This window comes from Solanum verrucosum, unplaced genomic scaffold (genome assembly GCF_900185275.1).
Source record: "Solanum verrucosum unplaced genomic scaffold, falcon-dt-bn FXZP01000203.1, whole genome shotgun sequence".
Lineage (NCBI taxonomy): Eukaryota > Viridiplantae > Streptophyta > Magnoliopsida > Solanales > Solanaceae > Solanum > Solanum verrucosum.
Window position 1 is genome coordinate 1,120,972 of NW_026020815.1, and position 24,833 is coordinate 1,145,804.

Below are 24,833 nucleotides of genomic sequence, written 5' to 3' on the forward strand. Positions count from 1 at the left end.
TTATGCTTCAGGTTGATACAGTCTTCAGTATCATGTCTAACATTGTTGGAATGATACACGCACCTCTGATCAGGTTTGTAAAACTTTGAGCTAGTGTCAACCGGTTTGGGCCCCACTGGATGAATATATCCTCCCGCAGTTAATCGTTCAAACAACTTTGTTCAGCTTTCAATAAGCGGAGTGAAAATTCTAGCAGGGTTCTTCTCAAATCTGGGACGGGAGGGATCGTAATTGCCTTGTTGAGGGGGAGGCATTTGGCGATAATTTGGAGCATTTGGGCGGGGGACTTGATATCTGGGATATAAGTTGGTTTGATAATTTGGTTGTGGAGCTTGGTAGTTCGAGGAGGTATTTTAGTAATTTGTCTAAATGTTGTCACAGTTGGGGCGGCATTTCGGTAGTGATAAGATAGGGTTTGGTAAACTGGATGGGGAGTTTGGTAAGTAGTAGGGGAAGTTTGGTAGCTAGGAGGGGGTGTATTTTGATAGCTGGGAAGATGGGTATTTTGGTAACTGGTGGGAGAGGTATTTTGGTAATCAGCCTGTGCATAACAAGCCAGGTACGAACTATGTGAAGGTCGAGAACGACCTTGGTATGATGATGATTTCCTTAGGGTCTTCTTCCCCTTATAAGATATAGAGGACACATCCTCTCTTTTCTTCTACAACAAACCCGAGAATACGGGCGAGGCAGCAACACGGACAATCTTCCATGTTCTCAATCCATCTTCGATAGTCTCACCTACCTTGATTATCTCAGCAAATTTTGCTCCAACGAGCAACATGATTTTGTCATAGTATTCGGGATCTTGCACCCGCACAAACACTTCGACAACTTCCTTTTCTGACATAGGAGGTCTAACTCTAGCTGCCTCCTTTTGCCATCTATATGTGAATTCTCTGTAACTTTCGTTCGGCTTCTGCTTCATCTTTTCCAAGGAGTAACGATCAGGAACGATCTCCACATTGTAGGCGAATCGTTCGATGAAGTCTTTAGCTAGAGCGTTCCAGCTAGACCACTGTCTCGTTTCATGAGACGTAAACCATTCTAGAGCCTTTCCACTCAGACTTCGGCTAAAAAGTCGCATTAACAAAACTTCGTCTCTCCCAACTCCCACGTGTTGGTCACAGTAGGCCCTCAAGTGTGCTAAGGGGTTCCCCGTTCCTTCGAAGATGTCAAATTTTGGCACCTTGAACCCTTTCGGGAGGTCCAAATTCGAATGAATGCACAGGTCTTCGTAACTCAACCCGGCTACCTCGGGAATGCAGTTCAACTCTTTCATGGTTTTTCTAATTTCCTCCTTCATATTTATCTTAGCGGTCTCTTCCTTTTACCTTCACTCTCTCTCCCTCTCCTCATAGTGGTCGAGCTCTGAACCATGGGCGTCATGTTCGTTGGGGACCGGTATTTGGAAGGTGGCTTTTTGCGGTAGTGGTGGAGCAATAGAGGGACTCTGGCCATTTAAAGTGACTTGGTAATTTTGAGGGAAAGTCTGGGGGTTGGTATGTTGATTTTGGTGATGGAGGGAAATGTGCGGGCGGTTAACATTTTGGCTTTGAGGGGTAGGACAATTTGCTGGTTTGCATTGGGGGAAGGGAGTGGTGCTTGAAGGTTGGTATTTTGAGGAGGGGGTGGTGTTTGATAAGAGGCTGAGGCGTAGTAGGGGTTTTGGGTGGTAACGTCAATGATGGAGGGATTACGAGCAGGACTTGAAGGCGGGTTCTGAGCTTGTTCCACATTAGGAGGGGGAATTTGAGCTGGAGGTCTTCCGTCTGGTTGAGTGTTGACAGAAAAAATTGGAAGAGGCAAATATTATTTTTTCTGCATCTCGACCCTCATCTCATCAATTTGTTGCATCAACTGCAGGATCAGTTCATTCTGATCGGCAAGGACGGGCTGAGCCACCACGACATCAGTAAGGCCGGTTTCTTCGTTGTTATCACCCATTGCTGCTTTTCCTTTTTGTGAACTTTGACTAGGGAATGAATCTGTAAGACCTTTATATCTAGTGAAATAAGGATGATCGGCTAGTGTATCAACACAGATCTGTTCTAACTATCTGTAGAGAAAAACAACTCAAAGGCAAATATGCCAGTATTAGTTCTGGATGAATAATGCAAGATATCACATAGAAAGCAGTTAAACACATAAAAGTTGCTTTGTCTGAGAACATGTTAACCCACGAATAATGGGGATTGACTTTTGAACGACTAGGAATTTGCTCATTTTTATGTTGAGGTTGGTGACTCAGAAATGTTAAATTGCGTTGAGCTAAGTTCTTCTTGCTGCATCTCTCGGCATCTGTTGATGTGAATTCAATGTTCCTTGTAGAATGAAAGGGGGAAAAGAAAATTTGAAAAAGATAAGGGTCGGGCCTTGAAAGGCTGCCTACGTATCTCCGAAGAAAAATCCAGGCCCTACGTAGTTCGAATACAAAGGAAAAAATTCATTTCCATTCATTCATTTCTGGTGATTACAAGGAAACTGAAAAACAAATAGTAAAGCTCCTAAAGATAGATGGTGTCTTCACCGAAGCTTCTTCCTCTGACTGTCGTATTATCCACGGGGGACAAACTCAACTTGAATCTTTCCTATGTTGACTAGGGTTTCCACGTCATAGCGAAACCTGAGGCACCTTCCAATGTTGTGATCTATGGCATCATGATAAGGGCAGGGTTTCCAGATCTTAATTCCAACGGGATCGATTGCTTTGTCATCCTTTATGATAGAGGCCAAGACTCATTTTTGAACTAACAGACTGTAGATATTCAACAATGTTTTCTTGAAAGGCATAAAGTAGTGACAATAAAACAAAGTGTGCTTAGTGATCGACATACTGGGCTCCGGTTGGTCACAGGTAAGGACGGTGTTCTCACCCCTCATATACGGGATCTCCCCAATGTTGATCAAGTTGCGGATTGCTGCCTTAAGCTCCACACATTCCTCTATAGTGTGTCCTATTTGGTTCGGGTGGTAGGCACATGTCTTTTAAGAGCTTTCATGCCCAAACCTAAAAGTGGTTCCTTCGAGAGGCTTCAGCATACCTGACGCCTTAAGGTGCTCGTAAATGAGAGCACACGACACGACTCTTGCCCCCACGCTACCTGTCCGCTCATAAGCCGGGAGAGTGATCTTTTTGTCTCCTCCTTTCAGACGTCCCAGGAAGGGAGGCATATAGATGATTTCCTCATCGGTATCTTCTTCAGTAGCTCCAAGGTGAGTGTCTTCGGGACCACTATTTGCTTCTTGATTGAAGAAAGAGCGTTTCTCGCGTATCTTCTGAAGTCTCATAGTTATATCATTCTTGAAGACGTCATGTTCCTTCCGCACATCAACTGTCTTTTTACTTATAACATCACATTTTGTCATCTTTGTTGCCAATTCTGCGTCTAGTGCTGCATTTGCTGCTCGTGCGACCGCGCTGACAAACTCCACTTCTATTCTCCTTTCTCTGGTTTCTTGGATCTCTTGCCTGAGCCGCTGCAATTCCATCCTCAATCCTCCTCGGTTAGCTCTATGTCGATACCCTTGCCTTTTTCCATCTTAGCAGCAATTTCACCTTTCCTGAGATAATAGGGTAATATTTTAGGATTTGGTATTAAGATTTTATTTCTGGCTAAAAAACTCAAGACTCGTGGAATTTTGGTCGGACATCTTGGTAGTGACTTGTGTTTGATATTGTAGGAATTTTTTGAAAAGAAGTGGGCTAAGGATGTCCTCATTCAAAGCAACGTACCCCATAAACAATTAAAGAACACAAGTAAACAGACAAATATCGCGTCCTAAACATGCATGTGACCCTTTTGTGTCAAGGGTAAGCCTAGCGAATTGAAGGATGTATATGTCTTTTTAAGCAAATTCATTATCTACAAAATATTTCATTAATAGCATTCAAAAATGTTTGACAAACATAAAATTGGGGAAAAGAGTTCGAAAAATAAATTACAAGACAAAGTACAAATAAAGCAATCCCACGCAGAGGATGATAACAAACTTCAAGCTCATCCTGATCTTTCACTAAGTCTGCTCCTCTTGGCTATACTGACCTCTTCCCACATAGCATATTTGTTTGCCCATAGGTGATCTCTAGCCAACCGAGCCCCTTCTTTATGTCTAAACCTCTCGACCGACTGAATCTGCTGCTCCATGCTATCATCTAATTCTGACATACATTGCCTGGATTTTTGTAGCTCTTGCTTCAACTGAGCTATGACATTAACGTCTTCTGAGTATCGACGTTGATGCTCTAACTCATTCCTATCAAACTTCTGTTGGAGTTGATGAAGTCGGATTTGATGCTTGGCTCCAACATCTGCAATAATATGGGGAATGTTTGGACCGGGTTCAATAGTTCCGGCGAGACTCTTCTTTAACCATTCTTTGTAATCCTTAGAACATTTCGGACGAAACCTATTTGGCACCGGCTCACCCAATACCCTTCGAGTCTTCCATAATTGAAGCATCTTTTTAGTAAAAGTGACTTCGCCATTTTCATGATCCGTCACAAATCTTGTCATGTCTTCGATATAAGAAAGCTCTTGTTTCCCTCCTAGCTGTCTAAGTACTCGAGAAGGAGCATATGGCCGAGTTCCTCTCAACCCAGCAAATATCAAGTAGGGGACCTTTCCACTTAGGATCACAATTTGTTTTGTTACAACCAAGCATTGAATCGACCACTGCACATTTTCCTCTCTCAAACCCTAAAGTCTCGAGTACCAAAACTCTTGGCCTCCAGTCCTGTTGAAATGATTACGTTGCACCCACTAATCGTGACTTTCGAGTCTATTTGGTCTTTCTAAGGGATCTGGTTCTGTTGGATCATGAGCTTTGATCAAGTGTCTCATCATCCACCATTGAAGTATCAGGTTGCACCCTTGAAAGAAACATGCGACACTTTTACATCTATCCAATGCCCTGTAAATGTTGGCAAGGATCATAGGGCCAAATTATAGTACTTTCTTGCAGACCCGTAGCCTACTTCATAAAAAATAGCATGAGTGACCATTACTATGCTTGGATGACTGGTGTAGTTTGGTCCTTGGGGAAACACCATTGTCCTAAATAGGCATATCGCAAAAGCAAATGGGCGTGTTTTTTTCCACTTTTCTTCTGAAACAAACTCTTCTTTGAACTTCTCGTAAGCTCTTGTGCGTCCAAATCAATAATACAACTTTCAAAGTGGAATATGTTATCCGGGAAGCCTATCCATCCATTCAGCTTTGACGAGTGACAATTTTTCTTTGATTTCGGCAAAATCCCATACTTTTGGAAAGAGAAGATTAGTATCAGGTTGGTGTTTCCTCTTGTTGCACATGTCGACACTCTCGTAACTTGCAAGAATTTCATCTATAGTCGGGGTCAACTCTACTTCCCCAAGTTGAAATACCATGTTGTCGCTGTCCCAAAATTTCACCATCATTCCAATCAAGTCGGGGTAAGCCACCATTTCCATTAATGACAGGAGATGCCTTATGTATCTTTGAATTTTCTTCTTATCTTCCTTATTCATGATTTTTCACCAAACATGGAGGTAAGGATCAGGTATAGTCACCATTCGGGTTCTCAACGGCTCATATGTCGGATTCATCCTACAAGAAAACAAACAAAGGTAAGTTAACCCCCACCCCCACTTGATAATTGATTTGTTTAAAAATGACATATGCATCATTCAATTAAAACACATAAGTATGATTGTATTTTATTGACCAAAATGGGTCAAAGAGACACAAGATGGGCTTCTAATGGGCCCAACACGCCTTGGGTGTTGGGTCGACCTAGTTCAAAATGCGCTAAAAATTGGGAGTTGGTTTCGCTCTATGCTAATTGACTAAGAGTGGCTTTGAAAGACCGGGAACCCAAGTGGATAACTTAGGCTGGAATTCACGACAATCATTGGACGCATGACGTACCAATAAATTGCCGATCCTTCTGAAAAAGGGTTGAGTATAAAAAGTTCGATTGCGATTATGCAGAAACCGTCCTTAATATATTATACATATAATAGGAAGATGTCATGAATGCAATGACAGTTATAACAAATTAAACACGTTGAGAGCAGATAAACAATTTAGCAATAAATACAATTAGTCAAATAAGTCAAATCTTATGGTTAGAACTTAATTAGATCCCCAGCAGAGTCGTCATTTCTGTTTTACTCGAAAATAGATGTAAAAGGAAAATGACTGAGTTTTCAGAAAAATCGATTAAATTTATGATTTAAGAAAAATTGAATTTCCAAAAGAACAGAATCACCACTTAATTTCCTGAGATTTCCGCCCTATTTCGAAAGAGGAAAGGGCGAGATGGAGGGCTATGCTCCATTCATCGTCCTTGAGAAGCTACGTGGTTTGATCTCACGCTATGAGGGTAAATTTACGTGTTCTTGCTGCTCTGCTGCGACATATGCTTTTGCCGAAAATCCCAGTTGGACAGTATTGTGGAGAGAGGGATGTGAGGAAGAAGATGGGGCGCGTGAGTTGATTTCCTTGGCTGTTCGCAATTCTGCTCGCTGAGGAAGAGGAAAGCGCGTATGGAAGTGGGTCGAGTATTGTTGTCGTATGATGTATGTAATGTTATGTGTTTGGACTGCTGGGAACGTTTGAGAGGGTTCTGGGTTTCTTTTGAGCAAGATTGGGCCGGGTCGGGAGGAGGAATGGGTTGGGATGGCGAGCTACTGAATTGGGAAGGGGTTGGGTTGATTGCTAGGAATTGGAGAGGAATTTGGGCCGGTTGGGATTGAAGAAATAGGCCCAGAGCTTGGTCTCAATGGGATTAAAACAATTGGTGGGGAATGAATTGGATTTGTAACTTAAGATTTGGCTTAATGAGTTGCAAAATTAATCAACTAAAGTCAAAAAACTTAAACAAATTGAGCTTAACTAATGAATTTGGCAAAAATTTAAATAATACGAATTAGTATAATTAACTAACAAGTTTCTTGATTTCAACAAAATAAAATAATAAACTCAATTAAACTTAAATGACTCAAAATAAAAATCATAATTTAAACTAAACTAATTTAATAAGATACTTACTGAAATTAAAATCTTTTTGAGATGATTCTCGAAATATTTATAAAATATATACTAATTATATACAAAGTTATATAAAACATATATATTTCTAAAAAATTATAAAAAGCGACTAAAATTACTTTAAAATAAGTTGAAAAATGTTTTGAATGTTATAAAAGTAATTATCTCAAATCGTTCAAAATTAAGAGGCTCGAAAGTTAATTTTTATCGGGGAAGGTCAAAATTGGGTGTCAACAGTGACTATAAATTATTTCATTATGAAGAAAATGGGCATTTTAAAATTAAATTATTACCAAATATAGAAATATAACAATCTTATGAAGACCGACTAAAAAGAAAAGTGAGTAGTATAAATTGAAACAGTTAAGCTAACGATCCTAACATTGTTAAGTATAATATTTTTTTCAGTTGGAAATGGTTAGAATATGGGCTTTAAGTAAAGCCAGCCCAATATAGCTTATATCAGTTTCACGTACCCAGAGAAAGTCGACGGCGATTCCCTTTACCGACTCCGGCGACGGCGGAAAACCATCTCTGACGGCAATAATGGGTAAGAAATCATCGAGGAAGAAGGAGTTGGTAAAGCACCTGGTTCAATTACATTAAGAGAAGAAACAGGTGTGAAGAAGAAACAAACTCATGTTAATGCGAAATCGATGCTGAAATTGGAGCATATAAAGGATATTTTTCATATTTTTTATTAATCAATTACTCATTTTTGGGATTTATCATAAAAAATAAAAATTTAAAAAAATTATTGAAATTGTTGAATTTAAGGTTACTATATTTATCTGTGAATTTTTGGCGTTAATTTTCTATTTTTTCATACTTTTCCTATTTTTTATTAATCAATTACTTATTTTCGAAATTTACCAAAAAAAAAAATTAAAACAAAATTGTTGAAAATGGGTCAGGTAGTTTATTTAAAGGGGGGTTGATTTATGGGTCGTATTAGGTGTTTATGAGTTCGAATTTTTAGGGTCATAATTGATCCCTTTCCATTTTCATGTAAATGTCATGTGGTAAGGTCAAAATGACATGGCAATTCCATGTGACATTTAAAGAAATGGAAAATGAGGTGGATATGTCCAGCATACCAACTAACGTCCATAAGGGCATATCTATGCCAAAAGTTGGACGGCGAGGGCCGAGGGCATGAGTGAGCCAAATTTTAAACGGGGGTGTATCTAGACCTTTTCGAATAGTTTAGGGGCATATTTGACCCTTTTCCCATATTTTTTGGAATGCTGGAGAAGAATACAGATGATTCTAGAAATTAGATGCGTCAGTGTAAAATTACTAAAATAGCCTTGGTCGTCCTCATTCTTCATGCTTCTATAGAGTAGAAATAGAAATGTATTAATATATTGATGAATGTATCAATATATATTTCTGATATCAGTGTATCCTAAATACATAAATTATGTTTGAATTTGATATTGGGCATAAAGTACACCTAATTTGACTTGAATGGTATTTGTGATACTTGTATCGTTGTTCAATCAGATATATATATCTTAAATAATATTTTTCAATTTGATATTGGGGATAATATACACCTAGTTTTACTCAAATGGTATCTGTGATACTTATCTTTGTTCACTCAGATATATGTATCTTAAATAATATTTTCTTATCGAAAATGTAACTAGAGAAATAATTATTTTGACATGTAATTAGCATCAATGATATTGTGATTTGTGTTGTTTCTTCTAATTATTATCATAGACTGCTATAAATATTGATAATTATAACTATTACTTCCTCTGTTTTAATTAGTCTATTCTATTTTGACTTGACATAGAGTTTAAGAAAATAAAGAATTTGTTTTGAATATTATGATCTTAAATTAAATATATTCAAATATATCAAAAAATTCTTTAATTTTGTAATCTCAAACACGTTATGTGAAAAGTTGAGATTAAAAAATTGATTTAAAAAAAAAACATTATTTTCAAATGAATTAAAGAGAAAAGCAGGACAAACAAATTGAAACAGATAAGATATTATTATCATCTACTTTTTGTAGAAGAAAAAAGCAGTACAAAAATTGTTACAAAATTTAAAGGACGGGTAAGGTATAATTATAGGGATGGCAATGGGATAGGGCTGGACAATTGCGAAGCAAACCCACATAAACCTAATAAAATTTCAATCCGCCCCGCCCCGCCCTATTCCACATATCACTATTTGCTGTTTTCAACCCTCCCCACTCTAAAGATGGATATAAATTAGGGATCCCTACAAATTATTAGTGTTCCATAAACAATCTAATAACGATGAATATCTCGCTTTGTTTATGTTTTTGAATGATCACTTCATTATATAAGTTTCTTTTATATTAAATGAAATTATGAAATATAAATATGAAAATTATAAAAATAATGGATCAAGTTAGATTATGAACATTGTTTAATTACCAATCGTAACTTAACCCATCTTATATCATCTCAACTTTCAATAGAATATAATAACTCATTTACTTTAACATATTTTGATTCGTTCAAGTTAATTTAAATAATTCATTTGCCACTCTCCTACTCACTTGTTTTGTGATGGATCTTCATTATTATTTTTTGTAGTTATGAAATACTAAATATTTAGAAGTTTTGTAACAGTTTTTTTTTAATTTTATTTTTTTATTTTAAGTTATTCGTCATATTTTGTTTTTAATCTGTTTCAATAAAAGAATGTTTTAAAAAAAAAATTAATTTCAATTTTTTTACTTGATAGTTGAGCATCACCATACCGAAGATAATTTAAGATCATTAATTTTTTTTAAAAAAATATTTTCTTAAATTTTATATCACATGATAGAACAAACAAATTAAAATAAAGCGAATGGTAATTAATAAATATAAAACATATTTTAAATTAAATAATTTTTATGTTAAAATAAGTCAAAATCTATAATCTAAATGGTCCAAGTTCCAACCGTAGGTTAAAATATAGTGTTTTGATAATAATTAAAACATGAAAACGTGAAGGGGTGTGGGGAACACGTGCTAGTTAGCACTTCATTCCTTGTCATGCCCATACTTGCCCTCATGGCTTCACGTGCTCGTTACAGAGACTCGACTAATTCATATTCATTTCAAAAAATTAATTTTAAACGTAAAATATTCTTTAAAATAAAATCAATTTCGTATTCGTTAAAGTTCGTACGAGCTTCAAAATCTTTGATACGTACCATTTGGTCGTAATGTTTACGGAAACACATGCAATTGTTTCTAGTTCAAAGACGAAGTTAGAAACTTAATTACGCGAAATCCTTATTTTCCCACCTTTCTAAAATACCCTAATAGGTCGTAAATTACCCTAGAAACCTGAGAAAGTTATTCCAAGTTGGGAAAAGGAGAAGGGGCTTTCTAACATGGAGATGGTGGAATCTTGCAAGTTCTTGGCCAATTTCACCGTAGCGAATCCGGAAAAGCTGGAAATGGAATCAAAACCTTTTGAAATTGTTTGGCACCCAGGTAGGTTAGGTTTATGCATTGAGTAGTCATAAATCTGTGCTCGCCATGTAATATATGAATGAAATAATAGGAGATATATATAGACCCCTCGTGCACCGAGTAAATTTGGAGAGGAGTTGCTATAAAATCTATATATGTGGGTTAGTGTTAAATTGAGACTTAGTAATTGGTCGAGGCTTTCGTGGCGAGGTTCTTGAATAGATATTCTTTGTTAACCAAGGCATCCGGTAGAAGGGAATAGATGTCAGTATGTGTTATTTTGACCCGTTGTTGTAGTAAATTGATGAATGTTGGTGATTAGTTTAAGGATCCTAGTAACGAACATTAATTAATGAAGAGCTAGGGCTGAATGTGTCTATTTTTGTGATAAGTACGGAGGGAAATTCGTAGGTGATTATGTATTGTGTGATATATGTTGTTCTTGTTTCTTTGTGATACTTGTTTATGCATGGACAATACAATATTCCTAGGGATTTTCCTAGAGATTAATATGAAAATCTGCAGAAAACTTATTTTCCTGCAAATTTTCATACTAATCCCCAGGAAATTTCCCATGTGATTCACCCTTTTCTTATAGTGGAAATTGAAGATATACGATTGTCAATACCATGAAATCATAATTTAAAGGTGCGATCTTGATGTGTTCTTGTGATTGTGATTGGGGATCGGATTGCCACGTTCTGGCAAGCTAACTATTGGATCGGGTTGCCACGTTTCGGCACAACTTTGGGATCGGATTGCCACGTTCCGGCAAGCTAACAGTGTGACTTTGGATTTCATGAGAGAACCATTGATTTGGGTCCCTTGAGAGGACTGGTGATGTGTTAATTCATATGGAAGGTATGGTTGATTGTTTATATTGATAACATTGTGTATGTGATGATTCGCTTGTGAGAATAGGGTGTTTGACTTGTATGTTGTACCAAATGGGAGTGCTATGTGACGATCTAGAATTGGGGTCTTTGAGTATTGTAAGGGCGAGAGTAGAGATAGGGAATGCGGTGAGAATTGCTTAGGTGGATTGTACCTTGGGGAAAAGAGATTAAGTTTAGTGTTATGAAGGCTTGAATTAAAGTGTGACAGACTGTGGTTGGTAGAGGAACGAGGGAGTAAGGTAGGCGTGTGGGGTTAGTTGAGTGCTAATAATTGTGCTTGGGATTTGACTACGGGGTTAGAATGGTTAAGCTATGATCGAACAAAAAAGGGGTAAATGGGTTGACCGAATTAGAGGGAAGGTGGAGAAGCGAGTGGTCCATGCATGACTCTATTATTCTTTTTTATATTATGAGGTGGGCATCGGGTTGACCGCTACCAGTACGTGTGGTTGTACTGATACTACTCTTGCTATGTCATTTTTTACATAGTCTGGATGCAGGATTGGTGATGTTTCATTAGGCAAAGACGAAGAATTCTCTAGCAGCTCCGACTTTTCTTTCCGAATGGTGGAACCTGTCTCTTGGTTATTTAGTTCCGTTGTTACTCTTAGTAGCTCTTGTATTTGTTAGACTAGGTCCTTGGGGGTTGTTAAGTTATTTTAGAAATTTCACAAAGTATGTATGTATTCCGGATGGATTAATCATTAAGTTCGTTAACTTGCCTTTCGTTTTCTTTAATTTTTCCGCATGTTTCCTAGTTATTGGGATATGAAGGTTCTCCTACTTAGGTGTTAGAGTGGATGCCCGCACGACCTGGTGGATTGGGTCGTGACAAAAACTATCTTAGTAGACATATATCATAAGATCATACTATATATTAATTCTATACTTTCAAATAATTATGCATATTACCATCAAATAATAATTTTCTATTATATATTGAGGAAAATATGCTTAGATATATGTATTTTTGCTATCAGATATACTAAAATAGAATGGAGAGAGTGATAGTCGTGTATCCCGTATACATTAGGAGAGTGACGAATGAGATTTGTCTATGTATCCGATACATATAAATCCACTTGAATACAGTGTATCTAGAAGAAGTTACATCTAAATACATATATTTTTGCTACAATGTATGTATCACAAACTAGTGTATATCTAAGTAATTAACTTCTAAATTAATGAAATTTCGGTAAATTTTTCTCCTATTAAATTGCTATGATGGGCGTCTTAAGTTTGAAAGAAGATATTGAGCCTAATGTCATCATTCAGATCCGTCAATATGTTTGAGCCCAATTTAAAACTTTAGTCACTTAGGATTCTTGTTTCAATTTCTTGTAGGAAAATATACTATTTAATTTTATATTTTATTATTATTATTATTATGTATTTATTAATAATGAATTACAGATAAAATTAGTTAGTTACAATAAATTCTTTTATTAGTTCAATATATATAAAAATAAAAAGAATTCACTCGTTCAATAACTAGTGGCAAGAACTCCGTGCTTTGTACGGGCCCAAATTATACATAATTTTGGGTAAATTACATAAATCCCATACTTTTAATATGAAATTACAATTTATCCCTAATAAGTTTCTAATACATTAATTCCTTAAAAATTAAAAAACTCAGATACAATAATTGAAGCTCGGATACATTAATATGTAGCTCGAATACATTAAAAATTAGCTTGAATACATAATATGTAGCTCGGATACATTAAATACTTACTCAAATACATTAATATGTAGCTCAGACACATAATATTTAGCTCAAATACATTAAATACTGGCTCAAATACATTAATATGCAGTTCGGATACATTAAAGAAATAAGAGATTTTGGAGATTTTTAAAAGTAATAGGGGATAATGGAAATAAGTGAAACAAAAGGTGTGTATTTCTGTAATTTCTCCCATAATTTTTAGTAGGACTTACAAAAATTTCATTAGTTTAGGAGCTAATTATTTAGATATACTCTCTCATTTGTAATATTACGAATCTTATTAGATTTTTGTGCGTCCAAATTGTTCAGATACATGTACCTGGAAAACATGAAGTCAAAATTAAGTGTAATTTGTTTTAGATACAATGTATCCAAATGAATTCACATGTATCTGGAATACATAACAAATCTCCCTCGCATCCCTCTCATGTTGCTCGTCACTCTCCCTATTTTAGTATATTTGGTAGTAAAAATAAATGTATCTAGATGTATCTTCATCAATATATGATGGAAAACTCTTAATTAGTGGTAAAATATGTAACTATTTAAAAATATAAGTAGAATTAGTATATATAATATGAATGTATATCTAATAATACACACACATATATATATAAAATCTCTTATTATATAAGAGCGAGTTACTGTTGAAGCAAGCACGTCTTCGTCGACGTGCCTAATTCAGCGTCTTTCTGAAGAAAAAATTTTTAAAATATTTCTTTTGTTCTACTTTAATTTAATTAAGATATTTTTTTGAAATTATGGAATCCTTTTAGTTATGATTTTTAGTTTTAAATTCAAGATTTCACGTTGAAACAGACACGTCTTCGTCGACGTACCTGCTTTAGCGTGTTTCAAAATTATTTTTTTTTAAAAATCACTTTTTTTGTTCTACTATAATTTAATTTGTGTATAATTTTTTCGAAATTATGGAATCCGTTTTAGCTATGACTTTTAGTTTTAAATTCATATTCTTTAGCTATTGCTTTATTATTTTGAATGTCGGTAATATTTGTTTATATCTTGTAACTACTTTGAGTAAAAAATTAAAGGTCGATGACGAAAAATATTTTAATTATAGACATCTTAATGGACCTCTTCACAATAAATTTGCGCAAACAAAAATTAATTAACCACTTATATATCTAAAAATCATATTAAATTTATTCAACCTTTTTAATTCTACATATATCACATAAATTAAAATAAAAAAATATTAAAATATTAAACCCGTGCTAGTACGGACACCTATATCTAGAATATATATATATATATATATATATATATATATATGTTATAATTGATGAAGAAAAAGACAAAGTCACCTCCAATATTAGTTCAAATAAGATATTCCTTACTGCCATATTTGTCATCTTATTTATTATTTATTTTACATACTTAGAGAGATAAGGGAGTAATATAGACCTTTTGTCTAGGAAAGTGCAACCAATGGTGAGAAATATCTCCAATACTAACACAAGTTGTGAAATGCCATTTTAACCATAAGATGGGGCTCAGATTACATATGCTCTCTGTACACATTTCTTCTTCTATTACAAGTAAGTAAGATTTCATACTATTATTCTTGTGTTTTTCGTTATATTTACTTGTTGGAATTCAGTAGCTCCATCAACAATAACATTTACGTACTTTTTATTTTCAATTTCCATTTACAGATTATAATAAATATTACAATAAAAAATGGAGCAAATTGAACCATGAAAATTAAGAATAGCATATTGGGGTAGGGTTATGAGAAATGGGGAGGGGCATTAGACGAATCGAATCCTTACCAATTTAATTTGATGTTATTTACTCCCTCTTTCTAAATTTATGTGTCACAATTTGAGTCAAATTTCTTAATTTAACCATAAATTCGGATTTTGGCTTTTTTATTTTTTTTTGGAATTGAACTTTGAGAAGCACATTTAGCTATAAAATTTTGAAGTTGAATTTTAGCTTTTGAAAAACAACAAAATGGTGTTTTCACTTTTTCCATTCCAAATATTCACAAAAAAAAATAAAAAATTTATCTCCAATTTGTATTCATAGCCGAACTCAAATTTATACTATTTTTTATCATCAAATTTTACTTTTAATGTACTTCCTTTGTTGCTTTCCGTGACTTGCTATTCGATTTTCCTATTCTAACATATTGTCTAGTAGAATTTTTTCCTATAGCTTAACTTGCTTTTAATCTTTGAAGCAACTGGAACATTGAAATCTAGAGATTGCAATGCCTTGTGTACAAGCATTTATCCTTGTGGTTCTACCAAATCAAAAGAACCTGCTAGAAGAGTGCTCAAGGTATCTTCCGCGGTTCTAGAAACAGCAGCATCTATTGCAGTTGCTGCTACTGTTGTTGGGGCTGCAGCAAGTATTCTTGCAAGGAGAAATAAAGCTTCTGAAACAATCGAGGTGTGTTGAAATATAAAAAATAGTTATTTCTTTCGATAGAAATACTTGTTCATATCCTTGAGAATGATATTACACTAAGGGTATTTTCTGATATTGATCTTGAAGTATCGAGAAAGAGTGACCTATCCGACCATGGTTTGCTGACATTTATGTCTTTCAAGAAAAAAAGAGGAAAGATATTTGTTGTTGATGTGTTTTGGTGATCGCACCTTGCTGTTGTTGTTATGGCTCCTTTTGTTGGGTTATGAAGGTGATTAGAACGTCATGCGAAAGTTTATAATTGCAAATCATAAAGTTGATAAATCAGATGATAAATAAAAGCATACTAAAGATATATTATTAATATGGTTTGGTCAAGCGACCTACATATTGAAAACTAATACTAAAAAAAACATAAATATGTTTAGGAGAAAATCTCCGCATAAACAAGACTCTTAAAGGACTACATTATGGATTCTATTGTGTTCTTAGTGTGAGAAGAGGGGTCTTCTATTTATAAGATTTCATACGTTTCCTCTAAGGAAAGAATAAACCAAATATGGAAGTGAATTATATTTACCTTCAGAAAAAGTTTAAGCATTTATGGTAATACTTTAACTTTTCTTTGTAAGGAAAAAATAAACTTCAAATAAGATAAGAAAATCAGAACACAACTCTAACACCTTTCATATATGTTACGCACTACTTTTCTTTGTACTAGCCGTAGTATTGAAGTTTTTTTTGTTATATCTAGCATCGTCAGTTGTTTATTGTGTGTTTCGATTATCACACTTTTTTGTTGTTCTTGTACCTTTCTACACTGTTTTGTTTCTAGCCATTCAGTGAGGTTAACTGTTAGCCTAAGGTACCAATCTGTAGTAGGTTATTTGCTGCTCCTATTTCCTCTATTTCAATCTGTTTGTCTGATTTTGATTTGGCACAAAGTTGAAGGAAGTTTTTCAAACTAACCAGAAAAAAGGAAAATCATTATGGAGAGTTGTGAAGTAGGGGGAAAATCAATAGTTAATTTGTTGCTCAAATGTGCTTGTTTTTATGCTCTTATACAACCCACTTTGATCGTTGTTTTTATCAATAGACAGGCCCCGCTGAGAATCTGTGAGGATTGTGGTGGCTCTGGAGTTTGCGCAGAATGCAGAGGGGAAGGATTTGTGCTAAAAAAGATGTCGGATGAAAATGCTGAAAGAGCAAGACTGATGGCAAAAAATGCAGCTACCAGATATACAGCAGGGTATGTTTCCAATTCCGTTAAGCCTCTCATTCATATGCAACGAGCTCTAGATACACGAATTCATATCATGCATTTCGCAGGCTTCCGAAAAAGTGGGGATACTGTATGAAATGCAATGCTGCCCGATCCTGTAGTTCATGTGGCGGCGTTGGCAAGTTGAACTAAGTGTTCTTCATTAGACAGACATTTGTCACGGACTTAGAGTCTCACTAATGTTCCAAGTGGTGGGACATGACACATTGCCACAACACAAATTCAATTGTGTCTCAGTGTCTTCTTCATCAGAAACATATTGTGGCAATGCACTGGGAAGAGAAATGAAGAATATATAGGCTTAATACATATTCAAATACTTTATCAATCATTCAGGTCTAGTTTGTACTTAATGAAAGTATGAATTCGAATGATTTAGACATTAGATTATTAAGTACATTTGTTTTCATTAAAATTTTAAGCACTTAAGGGTCATTTTGTAGGGTGTATTTGGAGATATAGACCATGGATTATGTATGGTACTATTTAGTACTATGTTTGGTGGAAATTTTGGATCTATGTATAACTAATCCATACATTAGTTATACACCCTACATGGTATTACAGTGTGTATCTATAACTAATACCTTCCATTTGGTGGTATTAGTAATATATACGATTTAATACTATGCGATTAATATATGTAAAGACAAAAATACTCCTCAAATCTTTTTAATCATTTTGTTTATTTAAATAAATTAATTTACAAATTTTATTATTTAGAGAGAGTTGTTTGTTGCTTAATCCAATACAATATTTGAAATGTGCGTTGTTTAATATTTACTATTTAAAAAGGTAAATATATGGCCACATGGCGTATGTGATCTTAATTGAATGTATTATTTGTTGATATATATGCAATTTTCTGATTATTTATATTAATTTATAAAATTGCATACAAAGTAAATTTAGCAAAGAAGTTGCTTGCACAGTATGAATCCCATGTTTCTCTAGTTATATATACATAATAAGCACCTAATTATTGATAATTGATGATGTATACAATAGCGCCAATCACTATCTGTGAATTATTGAGGAAATAATGAAATCACAAAGTAAAATAAACAGTTCTTTGCTTTTTAAAAATTTAATCAAAGTTTATTAGAATTTAAACGTAATTAGTCAAAATTAATAACCTGAAAAACCAAAATATTTTCACTAATACAAATTAAAGAGCTTAAGCTACCATTTGTCAATCTTCTTAATTTCCCCCTTAACAGGAGGACAACCAACACATATTTTCTACGAAAAATATTTTCCCTGGTACCAAACACACCCTTAATTGTAATGCTTGTTGATAAGCTTTTGTTGTTTCTCTTTTCATTTTATATTTCTAAAATTTTGCTATTAATTAAGATAGGCATAATACATAAACGTACTTTTTAACTTAGTTTTATTTTGTATTTATGCTCTGTAATTTTGGGATGTGCATAAATAGACACTCAAACTTGTCTAAAGCTGAACAGGTAAATACACACACACATCCTACTTGGCGTCCTACATGACAATTCACGTCTGACGTGGCATCATATATGACGTCCTATGTGTATTATGTCATGTAGAATGTGTGATTCTACTTATTAATTATATACAAGTTTAAGTGTTTACTTGTGCACATCCAAAATTGGAGGGCATAGTTATGAACTGAAGTTAAGTTAAAAGACATATTTATATATTATATTATTAAGTCAACTAGAGCCCGTGTGAGATATTCAAAATCAATTATTTAGGTAAAAGTAATAACAAGGGTAAAAATATAAAATTAGCTTTTAATATTTAAATTGGACAAGTAAAAAAATAAATATATTTTTAATATAGTGAATAAGTAAAAATAAACAGAGTAAATATTTTAAATTAGTGATTTTTTTTAGTAAATACCACTACCATTAGTTCATGCAGTGCCATCTTTCTATTTCTCCATAAATTTTTTATGTGTAAAAATAAAAATCTCTCGAAGCCATTTCAAATAATTCGAGTTCCTTAAAATTTATTTTCAGAATATTTTAACTATGGAAAAATTGGACTGCGTACCAAATATACCCTACATGTAGTATTGACATAAATCATTAATTTCCACTAGGATGAGTGGATCAAATCATTCATCATGCCACCAACTACACATATATCATTAATTATTATTGACATAATAGTCACTTTTAATATAGAAAAAAAATTATTTTTTTCATATTTCACTCACAGCATTAATTACTTATGCTTCTCAAATCATTTTTCAAGGTCTTTTCATCCATATAATTACTTATTCTTCTCAAATCATTTTTCAAGGTCTTTTCATCCATATAATTACTTATTCTTCTCAAATCATTTTTCAAGGTCTTTTCATCCATAAATAAATTAGGTGGAGTTCAACGCTCTCCACATGCTCAAAATCAGACATTTGGAGGGTTGATAACGTAAAAATAGAGGTTCAACATCGATAAATATATTGGGTTGGACTTAACTTTAATTGATAATAAACTGAGATGAATTTAACTCTAATATCATGATAAATATTAATTTTAAGCTTATATCAACCTTAAAATCAACTTATAAAGAGAGGATTGTCCAAAATACAACAAATAATATTATTCTCTCTGTTCCAATTTATATTAGTTAAATTTATTTGACACAGAGTTTAAGAAATAAATAAAAAAAATTGAAATATGTGGTTTAAAATTAGTGATTGATATTTGTGTTACTAGAAATCATTTAATTAAGGGTAACATGAACATTTTAAAATTAAATTATTACTTCCTCCGTCCCAATTTATGTGACACATTTCAGATTTCGAAATTCAAACTAATCTATTTTTTACCGTAAATTTTTCATATATCTTTTAAATATTATGGATTGTCAATTATTGTGACTTATAGTACTTTTTACGTAGTTTACAAATATATAAATTTCATTTCAAAAAAATTGATACGCAAATTCCCGATCAAACTTAAACTGTTTGACTTTCGAAAAATGAAATATGTCACATAAATTAAAACAGAGGGGATACTAAATATTGAAATGTGTCATTTTTGTTGGGATCGACTAAATAAAAAGTCAGCCATGTAAATTGAAACAGATAGAGTAATATTTTTCTCCCTTTTGGCAATTATTAATTCTTTTTAAAAAAAAAAAAAAAAAAAAAGAGGAAAAGGATTCTATAAATCAATTGGATGCTTCATTAAAAACTTGTCTAAAACCCATTTTTCAAGTCTTGTGCACTAGTAGTTATGGCAGCAGGAAGATGGAATCTTGAAGGCTGCACTGCCCTTGTTACCGGTGGTTCTAGAGGCATAGGGTCAGTTTTTTATTTATTTATTTAAATGATTATTTATGAGATTCTTGATTTATTCAACAAAATTTTGCAATTTAAATTAATTTCATCTATATAGTAATAATATGTATATACGTTGTTCAGACTTTTCAAAAATATTGTCGTGAGGAATTTCTGTACATATAATGCATTTTTAGAGAATTTTAAGTAGAAATATTTTTGAAGAATCTGAACAACCTAAAGAACGAAAAATATTTTACTTAAAGTTAAAATATCCTTTTTTCGAGAAAGGAATATAGAAATGAAGTTTGAGAAAAAAATCTAATTGCAATAGCAAAAAGGAAGGATATATGTCTTTTTTTTCTCTACGAGCACAAAGTATGATGAAAGTTGTGAGTTGTGTTAGAGCAAGGGTTATTGTTAGGAGACTTGAGAGGGGTAGTTTACCCTACTGGATGTTAGTGGTTCGAGTCTGTTTATCTCCAATTCGTGAACTTAATTGATACAAAACTTTATTATAGCACTTAATTTTTTTGATTCGATGATTTGATCTTTGGGATGATGAAATTGATGATTAATTTAGGTATGGGATAGTAGAGGAACTAGCAAGTCTTGGTGCATCAGTTTATACATGTTCACGTAATCAAAAGGAGCTTAATGAGTGTTTGATTCAATGGAGAAGTAAAGGTTTTAAAGTTGAAGCTTCTGTTTGTGATTTATCATCAAGATCTGAAAGAGAGGAGTTTATCAAGACTGTTGCTAATCATTTTGATGGAAAACTCAATATTTTGGTAAGTTTAATACACATTTCTAAGATGAGAATCGTAACGATCCAACCCGCTAGTGATATTGTCCACTCTGAATCTAGGCCCATATGGCTTTAAAATGCGTCACTAGTTGGTAAGGTCTGCTTATTTATATACCCAACATCTCTTTTGTGTTTTTATCGATGTGAGACTTCTAATCTTAAGTTGGGGCGTCACAAAAATATTTAATTACTTTATAACCCCTTTATTCCCGTTTATGTGATTTTTATTCCGATTCCAAAAGAATATTGGGGATATTGAACCCCTTTTGTGTTTGCTTGATCAGGGAAGGCGGTTCTGAGACGTTAGTGTGATAACCTAATTGATTATTTTGAAGAAAAGGCTTATCCCTATTTATGTTATTTTTATTCTGACTCAAAAAGAATGTAGTGGATGAACACTTTCATGTCTGCTCAATAAGGAAAGTGCTAAAGTCTTTTCTAAATGTGTGCAGGATGTTAACCTAATTTATTATTCCGAAGAAAAGGCTTATCCCCATTTATGTAAGAATGTGATTGATCTTATTATGTTTGAAAATAATTTAACTTTAAACTTTCTATTTAACTTTTAATCACAAAAATATCTATACCACATTTTAGATTACAAATTTCAAAAGTCATTTTCTGTTAAACTATGCAACCTCAATTGAGATGGAGGAAACATCAAGTTCTATATGCTTTTCTTAATGCTTCTCAAGCCAAATGGCATCTTAAATTGAACAAATGATCTACTAGAAATTATAATGTTAGCGATTCTTCATCCACCGATAGAATAAATATTTTCGAGTTTTATTTATAACATATCAACACAAAATGTTGTTCAAACATGAGACGATCACTCGTTATCGAAACATGTACTCTTCTTTTAGAGAAAGATGACATTTTGAACCATTTCTTTTTTTCTCCCTAGGTTAATAATGCTGGAATTGTCATATACAAAGAAGCTAAAGATTACACTATGGAAGATTACTCTCTAATTATGAGTATCAACTTTGAGGCTGCTTACCACTTATCTGTACTTGCACACCCCTTTTTGAAAGCATCACAAAGGGGCAATGTTGTCTTTATTTCTTCTATTTCTGGGGCTTCAGCATTACCATATGAAGCTGTTTATGGAGCAACCAAAGGTAAAACGTTCTCAGAAATTTCGTTAAGGGTGTTCAAGAAATACAAAAGTTATACAGTATAATTTTCTGACGAAGAATGTTCAACTGACTACCTTTATTGTCAATAGGAGCAATGGATCAACTCACAAGATGTTTGGCGTTTGAATGGGCAAAGGACAACATTCGTGTCAATGGCGTTGCACCGGGGGTTATTGCATCTTCTATGGTCGAAATGACTATTGTAAATATCGTCTTTACTATCTCAGTTGAACACTTCAAATAACAAAATGATCATAATACCTCCAAAAAAACATGTGTCACATCAACGTTGACTATCCATAGGACACAATTGAGCTGAGTTAGATGTGTTCAGTTGTCAGTTGAGATGTCTGAATGTTTACATGTCAGCTAAAGCTGAATTTGAATGTTTTCTTTATGTATTATGTCTAGAAGTTATTTATGCTGTCAGTGTATATAAGTTAAAGCGTTCTAATTTTCATTTTTTGATGTGTTTTTTGCAGCAAGATCCAGAACAAAAAGAAAATTTGGACAAGTTGATTGATAGATGTGCTCTACATAGAATGGGAGAGCCTAAAGAACTTGCAGCAGTTGTTGCATTTCTCTGTTTTCCTGCTGCTTCATATGTCACTGGCCAAATTATATATGTTGATGGTGGATTTATGGCTAATGGTGGCTTTTAATCATCCTTTAATTAATTTGTCTATGGTTTTGTAAGTTTATCAAATAATTATTTAGAGTAATCTTTTTTATAAAGGATTATTATGTCGGGTGAATTGCCTAAGTCCATATAATTCTAGAAGAATTTTAAATTCGACTTTTTGCTAGTATATGTAAGAATTTTAAGTGTGACTTTTTGCTAGTATATGTGTTTCTTAATTATGATTATTGTTGTATGATCCCTTTCAAGGGGATTAGTATATTTAGAGGGGTTTGAACCTACACCACTAGTGTGAAAGGTATTTTCGGCCCCCTTTTTAATACTGAGTTGTCAATCAATTTTATAAGGGGTTCACAAGTTAATATTACATATATATTTATTCAATTTTTTAATGTATATACAGGATCTACGAAAAAAGTAATGAATTTATTCAAATCCACGAACCCCTAGCTCCGCCTCTAAGTATATTACTTTTGTTCCTTCTAGCATTTGATCAAGCAAAGAAAACATATTTTAATTGCCAAAAACCATATCTTATAATCTTATGCAATATTTTAATGTAACCTATAACCGAAGGACGTTGATGGCTTTAGACGACCTTTGGCAAATGAAAAATAAATAAATTATATTGTATAGTCGTTCATCATAATAATAATAGTTGAAATATTTTATATATATATATATATATATATATATATATATATATATATATATATTATACAAAAATATGATTACGTAGGTGCTTTATATGACTACTAGATACAACGTCATGTGTCAGTACGAGCTCAACAAATAATATTAAGAGTAGTATTAATGTGTTTTTTCTACTTTAATTTATGTGACATATTTTCATTTTTATTAATAAAGGACACAATTCTTTATTTGATAAATAATTAGTGAGTTAATCAAACATTTTACTCGTATTGAATCTCACTTATTCTGTCGGCAAATCTTTTTTATTAATGTGAAATCAAACTATCAGTAGAAAAACATATGTAAAACACCTTTAAAGTATAGATATTGAAATTTTAATAATATTCTTAAGTACGATACAAATACGTCAATAAAAAGATTTAAAATTCAAAAAAACACACTCAACATAAATCATACACGTCAATAAAGAGGTATCTACTTCTAGTACGATATCTAGTTCCTCAATCATTGAAAACATGATTACGTTGGTCCTTGAAAAATGTATAAAAAGACAAAAGGAAAAGATACGATATTTTTTAACTTGTTTTTTTGTTTCTTATATATTTATAAAAAAATCTATCAAGAGCAATATAAATAATTTTTAAAACCAGAAAGCAAGCGGCAGTATTCACATAGAATCTTTAAACTTCAAAAAAGAAAGGGGCATGATCAGATTTGATGACTGAGCCTTTATCATGTATTGACAAAAACATATGTTTGGAAATAATAATCTAGGATAATGATATATATATATCGGTGTAGTGTACGTATTTTGCATGTGTCACACGTCAATTAATAAAATTATATACAATATGCAGTTTGATATATATTGATGTACAAGAGGATATACAGATTATATAGTGGAGATAGATTAGAGTCATTTTCATCCTCAAAAATTTTAATCTAAAATTCAGTTCGATTTAGCTTCAAATCATCTTCAAACACCTCCAAAATTCATATCTAAACTTATTAGGATGTTCCTAACAAAATGAAATATCATTCAATCGAGACAAATTATAGATGTGCAGATAAAAAGATTGAATCAAGCTTTAATGATCTTGGATGGTACTTTTACTAAAAAATCGATGGAGAATTCGAAAAATAAAAAAATATTTCAACTCAACAACAAAATCGATGAGAAAATATTGATATTGCGACACTAACATAAAATCTTTTTTTTGAGACCAACATAAAATCAATGAAGAATTAATGAAGATTTTATTAGTCAAAAAATAAAGTACAGAGATTTGATAGAAAATATTGAAATTTTTTGGTTGAATACTAAATACTTTTTATTATTTTTATGACAAATAAGTCATTAGATGAAAAATGTTTTAGATAAATATTGAATTTGGGATACCGAATATCATATTGTAATGAAAGTATGGATTTATTTATTTCAATTATTACACACAATTATAATTTATCACTGTGCTAATTTCTCATTTTGGAAAACCATATACATATTTAAATTATATCATTAATT

General features: G+C 33.0%; 2 protein-coding genes across 2 annotated transcripts; both read left to right on the forward strand.

The window, feature by feature from the left end:
- The first annotated feature begins 14,627 nt into the window (after nt 1–14,627).
- On the forward strand, nt 14,628–15,547 carry LOC125813426 (uncharacterized). Its single transcript, XM_049492931.1, has 2 exons — nt 14,628–14,679; nt 15,327–15,547. The coding sequence occupies exons 1-2, from the start codon at nt 14,628–14,630 to the stop codon at nt 15,545–15,547; spliced, it is 273 nt and encodes a 90-aa protein (XP_049348888.1).
- Nucleotides 15,548–19,987: 4,440 nt separating this feature from the next.
- LOC125813404 (tropinone reductase 2) lies at nt 19,988–22,706 on the forward strand (the record flags this gene model as incomplete). The annotated part of the gene is made up of 5 exons (XM_049492907.1): nt 19,988–20,088; nt 20,648–20,855; nt 21,780–21,996; nt 22,104–22,216; nt 22,497–22,706. Coding segments are annotated over 5 exons (819 nt in total), but the record flags the coding sequence as incomplete, so codon positions are not given.
- Nucleotides 22,707–24,833: the final 2,127 nt, after the last annotated feature.